The 7,627-nt window shown below is 39.6% G+C and overlaps 1 protein-coding gene across 1 annotated transcript; it reads left to right on the top strand.

Annotated features, from left to right (window-relative positions):
* Positions 1-310: 310 nt before the first annotated feature.
* Positions 311-7,414, top strand: LOC112412605 (zinc finger protein 883-like). Its single transcript, XM_024764342.1, is given in 5 exon segments — positions 311-350; positions 486-959; positions 1,460-1,607; positions 5,697-6,350; positions 6,353-7,414. Coding segments are annotated over 5 exon segments (2,046 nt in total). The 5' UTR covers positions 311-314; the 3' UTR covers positions 7,087-7,414.
* Positions 7,415-7,627: the final 213 nt, after the last annotated feature.

The following is a 7,627-nucleotide window of genomic DNA, read 5'->3' as shown; positions in this document are numbered from 1 at the left end:
GCATCAATAATTTTCTGGCTGTGACTAGTAACTTTTCCTCTCCCACAGATTGGGTCATATGTATTCAAGTATGGAAAAACGGTGCCAAGTGATAACTTGAAATTTTGCTTTAGGTTAGGGGCCACATACATGTATTTAATGCCGGATTTGGAGGAACCTTCCTCCGTTAAGTGGAAGCCTTCATTCCACACACACACCCCAGCAATATATTTTTACTTATCTCCGTAACATACTCTACACTTTTCATATTTGTTGTATTTATTGATTTCCTACTAGAATGAACACTCCATGATGGCAGGGATCTTTGTACGCTAATGCGTCTCAAACACCTAGAACAGTTTCTGTACAAGGTAGGCCTCTAAAAAATATTTGTGGATTCAGTGAATTAATAAAATTAGTTACCCTGGTTACAGGTCTTCTTTCTTGTGTGCGTTCTTCGAAGTATATGCCGTGTATCCCTTTATCACTTAATTCTTATTCCCCAGGGTGCCCTCAGAAGCCTCCAGTTGAAACTCCAGCAGAAGCCAGGAATGATGGCCGTGGACACAAGAAAGTCTGCTGGCCAGCTGTTCCAATCCCCATGCGGTCAGCAGGGGCCTGTGATGGTGAAAGTGAAGTTGGAGGAAGACCACCTCAGGAATCAGGGCCTCAGCCTTCCAGAGAACCAGCCTCCTGCCTGGGAGATCTTCAGGCAGCAGTTTAGACACTTCTGCTACCAGGATTCCCCTGGTCCCCAAGAAGCACTGAGCTGGCTCCGGGAGGTCTGCCATCAGTGGCTTAGGCCAGAGACACATACCAAGGAGCAGATCCTGGAGCTGCTGGTGCTGGAGCAGTTCCTCTCCATCCTGCCCCAGGAGCTCCAGGCCCAGCTGCAGGAACATCATCCAGAGAGTGGGGAAGAGGTGGTGATCATGCTGGAGAATCTGGAAAGAAAGAGAAATGTACACATAGGAAGAGACTAATATGATGTGGTTGCGGGGAACTGGGAGCAAAACTTTCTCAAGTGTGAAGCCTCTGAGAGAACAGTGGGAAACCTAGCATTCAGCAGGGAACTGAGCTTCTTGCTAAGCCAGTCAGGAGGGGAAGAAGGGGAAGGGTGGGAAACAGCAGATTCGGGGATGGTGAGTAAAGATACTGAAGGCATCGTGCTCCTTTACTGGTCATTCATCGTTCACAGCAGCAAAGATGTAGGTGGTATCACACATGAAAACTAAGTTCGGAGAGGCTGTGTAACTTAGCCAAGGACACATAGCCAATAAATGAAGTGACAGAAACAATATTTGATCAAACTTTACTTTGCTTACCTTTCTGGCTGCCTCTCAGCGCCCTAGGACCTGGTTTCTAGCTTCTTCCTCCTAGTCTTTCTCGGGGGATGTTTCTTGGGGACTCCTCCCTGAGGTTTGGTCCCTGTTAAATTCATGATATCCTTACCGGCCTAATGAGTGCTGCTTGTCTCTAGCTTTCAGCCTGTGCTCTGGAACAGAAGATCCTTTTGCAGACAGTGACACTTAAGACACTAGATGAAGAATCTTCATGTACCAGAGTTCAGCCTCCAGCAGTCCAGTTCAAGGGCAAAGGACCTGAGCCCCACGCATCAGAGGAAGGAGGTGAGGCAAGAATTTCTCTAGGGAATTTGGACTGAAATGAACTCCCCTTTGGTTTTTTTGTGGAGTGTGACTTGTTAATTCCTTGTGATGAGAGTTGTTAAAGAGTGACAGAGCTGACATTTTAGGTAATAATGATTAACAGGTGATAAGTCATCTCAGAACAACCTCAGCAGTATGTCGGTTTTAAACATCCACAGTTGAATTTTCTGCAGATTGTCTATAGCAAATGTTACTTTCAAGTATTTTGATGCGTACATAAATAGACCCTGATAGGATATTAACATTGTAAAACTACATTGACTTTTTTGAAAGTTACCTCTTATTATTACCAGAGAAGTATATATGCATTGTAGAAAGTTAGAAAATACAGAGTTGCAAAATAAGAAAGCAAAGCATGATATTCTTATCACCCAGAGATTACGATTGATGACTTTTTATTTTATGTCTGTATATCTTTTATGTGCACATGTGTGTATACATACATACACACATTCCTTTAACCAAAAACGGATCATTTCTATGTGCTATTTTATAATGTATTTTGCTCAGTTAATAATCTTCCCTTTTCCCTGTCAATACATCTTAATGTTATCTAAACTCAATCCAAATTCAAACTGGTCCATTTTTTTCCAAAATGTCTTTAAAGCTGATTTGTGCAAACCAGGATAGAAGCCAGGGTCACGTAACACATCTGGTTGTTATGCCTTTTAATTCTTTTTTACTTTAGAACAGTTTCACTGTCCCATTTTCCCTCTCACAGCCCAGACTTTTTTTTTTTTTTTTTTTTTTTGCGGTATGCGGGCCTCTCCCGTTGGAGAGCACAGCCTCCGGACGCTTAGGCTCAGCGGCCATGGCTCACGGGCCCAGCTTCCCCGCGGCATGTGGGATCTTCCCCGACCGGAGAACGAACCCATGTCCCCTGCATCAGCAGGCGGACTCTCAACCACTGCGCCACCAGGGAAGCCCAGCCCAGACTTTTTGATGAGCCCAGGCCAGTCTCCTACCCTCTGTATTTTTCTGGTTGCTTCCTCATTGTATCATTTATTTTGCTGCCCCTGTACCCTGGATTTCCATAAACTGGAAAAAAGATTGAAAGACTCAAGTTAAACATTTTTGGCTAGAATTAATATTAGATAAGTAGACATGAATACCTGGGTGACCCACTATAAAATCCCTGGCTGGCTTAGGATGATGACAGGATGATCCCTCCATTGAACAGCTAATTTTTCCCCTTGTAACGGTGTGGTGTCACTTTGGCAGTTTGTGAATGGCCAGTTTCCTATCAACAAAATACAAAATATTTGAGAATTCTTGTGTGGGTCAACCATTTTATTAAGGGTTACAGAATGATTTTATAATTCTTTCATTCCTTCTACATTATTAACTGGCATTCTTCTTTATAGTAAAGAAATGGTCAAATCATCTATTTGTTGATTAGATTGACTTGACTTCATATTAGACAGTCAAGATTGATGCTTAGTTTTCCCCCTTTATTTACCAATTTTCATATTCAAGGAATGGTTTAATAGGTACCTCAAATGGCAACGTGAGATTTTCGGACTTTCTGTGTTAGTATCATTATGGACTTAGTAATTTTCATTGAGTCAATGTGTTTCAATCTACCAGTTATTACTCTTTTTAATGCTCAGACTGACACATCTTTGCCTTGTATGGATGTCTCACATCTTGCCCCTGTCTCTTTTTGCCATGACCCTATGAATTTTGAATCCTTGCTTTCTGAACAAAATTAATTGTTCCAGGCTCACCTTGTACTTTCCCTAGACCCAGATTTGGTATCAACCCTTTCTGAACGAGCCTTGATTCTTCTTAATGGAGAATGCTACTGAGGTATAAAATCTGGGTGCTAGGGGAGTTCTTTACCACTAGGGTAACAATACTTCTAGCACATTTTATGGGTAGAGCTAGAAGTACATTTTTTTTTCTAAAAATTATGAGTTCACAGTGGTGTATTCAATTTTGTTCTACCACTACAATGTTCCATTATTTTTCTATATTGTATTTTGTTTCTGCATTTATTTTTGTTAATTCCTTCCTTATGTTCTCACTTGTTTTTTTAATTTATTTATTTTACATTGTAGTAATTTGTATCAGAGGTGTTCCCAGGAAGCATAAGGAAGGGGAATGAGACACAGAAGGGAGGAAAGCCAGTAAAGTGTTCCTAAATGAGCAAGTTATCTTGGTTAATTAGTTGTCCTTTTTATTTTTTAACTTTTGAGCTGGATTGATCTATATATCTGTTACTAATATAAATATTTGATGATACAGATATTTCATTGAACACAGGTTTTGATGAATCCCAAATGTTTTGAAATGTAGTGTTTTTGTTGTTTTCTAGAAAATCGGAAATGTATGCTTTTATTTTGCCTTTGAACCAATAATTGGAAATTTTAAAATTTTCAGATGAAAGGGCTTATTTTCTGATTTTGTTATTAATTTTAGATTTATTCTATTGTAATCAGAGAATGTTTGTGTTGTTTTTACACCTTTGGGACTTTATTATGGTTTTCCTATGACCCAAAAACTAGTTTTCATTAAAGGTCACTGCACATCTGAAAAGATGTTCTATTTTCAGGATACAGAGCTTGATATACATATTTATCCATAAGATTTCATTTTGTTGATTTCATTTTGTAAATCTTCCGTATCTTTATTTTTTTGCCCATTTGGTGTTTTTTTAGACAGAGAAAGGATGATTAAAGTCTGTTATTTGTTTTGTCTCTTTATGTCATCTATAATTTCTGCTCTAGGAAAGTTGCTCCTCTGTTGTTTTCTGCATAATTAGACATATCTGTTCCATTGTCACTGTAAATTGTATATTTAGCATTATAAAGTTCTCTTCTTTGTCTAATTTCATGCTTTTGGCCTGAATCTCTCCTTTTTTCTGAAACTGAGATCATGATGCCTTCTTTCTTTTATTTGCATTTGCTTAATTTTCTCTTGTTCATCCTTTATTCATAACTTTTCTCTATCATTTTATTTTAGATGTGTTTCTTGTATATATAATAGAGTTGGGTTTTGCTCTGTGACCAAATCTATTTTTTTTCTTTTTCTTTTTCTTTTTTTCTGGCCACACTTTGCTGCTTGCAGGATCTTAGTTCGCCAACCAGGGATCAAACCCGGGTAGTGAAAGCACCAAGTCCTAGCCACTGAACCACCAGGGAATTCCCTAATTTTTTTCTTTTAATAGTTAAGTTAAGCCATTTGCGTTTATTGATAATAAGTATAAACATATATACACACATATGCATAAATACTTATCTGTGTGTGTTCATGTATGTATGGATATACATATACATGCATATGATTTTAAGTGTGTGGTTTGTTTTCCCTCCTCTTTTTTAAATTGTAGTAGTTCTTATAGTTAGGAAGCTTTGTATTTTTGTAGTAGTGGTACATTAGTTATCAATTGCTGCTTAATGAATTACCACAAACCTAGCAGTTAAACAACACACGTTTATTGTCTCATAGTTTCTATGGGTCAAGAGTCTGGGTATGGCTTACCTGGGCCCTCCACTTCTGAGTCTATCACAAGGTTGCAGTCAAAATGCCAAAGATGGGATCTCATCTGAGTTGTGACTGAAGGATCCACTTCCACCCTCACATGGATGATGGCAGGACTCAGTTCTCTGTCAGGCACTCACACAGACACAGGGCCTCATTTCCTTGCTGGCTACTAGCCGTAACCCACCTTCAGTTCCTTGCCACATGGGCTTCTTCATATGGTGGCTTTCTTCATCAAAGCCAGCAAACCAGCAAGGGAGAGTGTCAATAGAGAAAATCTCATAGTAGGTGGAACTTACAATCTTAGGTAATCACAGAAGTGACATCCTATCAATTTTACCATACTCTATTGGTAACTTGGCCATGCTTTATTCTTTCTCACTCCCACACCTGTATTACTCCCATTCCGTCTACTTGGCTGACCTGTTTCTCTGAATCCCTGACACTAAATAAAGAAAAGATATAAAATCCGCTGTTAAATCTAAAATAAAGATTAACCCTCCTACCTGTCTGTTTCTTAATTTTGAGTTGCCTTTTCTCCTCAAATTATATGATGTGTTGTTTCAGATAGTGGTGTGAGGACTGAGAACCTGACATTAGAAGTGAAGCAGGAACCTTATGAAGAAATATTATGGTGTAGGGAGGGGTCTGATGGACATCATGAAACTGTGTGTCAGCATGCCACATACAGAGGAGACAGTGAGCCTAGTGGAAGTTTGGAGTTGCAGGATGGGGATGCCACCGGTGAAAAAACATATGAATGTGATGAATGTAGGAAAACCTTCACTTGGATAAGAGGCCTTCAGCTGCATAGGAGGATCCACATTGGGAAGAAACCATATTCCAGTACAGAATATGGAAAGGCCTTCATCAGACGTGTAGAACTTACCCAGCATCAGGGACTTCAAAGCAAGGGAAGACCTTATCAGTGTAAAGAGTGTGGCAAAGGCTTCAGTCAGAAAGCAGGCCTCTCCCAACATCTCAAAATCCACACTGGAGAAAAGCCCCATCAATGTAATAAATGTGGCAAATTCTTTAGTCAGAGATCAGTTCTTACAAAGCATCAAAGCCTCCACACTGGAAAGAAACCTTTTAAATGTATATACTGTGGGAAAACCTTCTGCCATAGTGCAGACCTCACTGAACATAGGCAATTCCACAACAAAGAGAAGCCTTATGAATGTAATGAATGTGGGAAAACCTTCAGGCAGCGTTCAAATCTTAGCATCAGCGAATTCACAGTAAAGAAAAACTCTATGAATGTAAAGTATGTGGAAAAGCCTTCGCTCAGTATGCAGGACTTAACCAACACCGGAGAATCCACACTGGAGAGAAACCTTTTGAATGTCCTGTATGTGGACGAGCCTTTAGCCGGAGCTCAGAACTTATAATACATCACAGAATTCACCCAGGGGGAAAACCCTATGAATGTGCCGAGTGTGGAAAAACCTTTAGAGTGAACTCAACCCTGGTCATACATGAGAGAATTCACACTGGGGAGAAGCCCTATAAATGTGATGAGTGTGGTGAAGCCTTCAGTCAACACTCAGGCCTCAACAAACACAAGTTAGGAGGGAAGCACAGAAACCCTCCTAAACCAAGAAAATATACGTGTGATATGTGTGGGAAGACATTCACGCAATTAACTGGCCTAAGAAACCACAAAAGAATCCACACTGGGGATAAGACCTACCAATGTCCTGAGTGTGGCAAGGCCTTCACAAGGGGAGAGCATCTTATTGAACATCAGGGGATTCACAACAAGGAGAAGCCTTATCAATGTAAAGAGTGTGGCAAAGCCTTCAGTCAGAAGACAGGTCTTAGTCATCATCTCAAAATCCACACAGTAGAGAAACCTTTCAAATGTTCTGAATGTGGGCGAGCCTTCAGCTGTAAGTCAAATCTCAATAAACATAATAGAGTCCACTCTGAGGAAAAATCCTATACATGTAAGTAGTGTAGAAAGGCATACAAGCAGAGAGCAATGCTGATCCAACATCAGAGAGGCCACATCCTACTAAGCCCCAGCAGTGGTGAATGAGATGAAGCCTGCAGTAGAAGCTCACTTCTGATTAAGCACCAGAGAATCCACTAAAATGACTCCTTGCCAAGGTGTTTGGTGACAACTTCAAGTAGAATTCAGAATTTTTTTTAATTGAGATAAAGTGTTTCTTGAACTTCCTTATTTAAAGAATGTCAGAGATAACACATTGAAAAGTTGTTTAAAGGTCATAAATGCTGGAAAAGTTGAGATTTTGGAAAAATAAACATCAACAAGAAATTTACCTGTGATTACCTTTGTTAAATGCAGTGTCATTTAATACAATGAAAAGGTACATAAGGGCAGCTGTAAAAAATATATTTTTATACTGAATTCATGAATATGTTTTGCTTTTTCAAATCATTCTGATTTCTAACTAGTCTTAGCATAGTCTAATGTTGAAATTGCTTCTTTTAGTACCAGTTGAGGTCACAGGACTATCCGAGAGCTTAGAATG

The sequence above is a fragment of the Neophocaena asiaeorientalis genome, unplaced genomic scaffold (assembly GCF_003031525.2).
Source record: "Neophocaena asiaeorientalis asiaeorientalis breed wild unplaced genomic scaffold, Neophocaena_asiaeorientalis_V1.1 scaffold239, whole genome shotgun sequence".
NCBI classification, from domain to species: Eukaryota; Metazoa; Chordata; class Mammalia; order Artiodactyla; family Phocoenidae; genus Neophocaena; species Neophocaena asiaeorientalis.
This window is presented reverse-complemented; position numbering and strand designations above follow the sequence as displayed.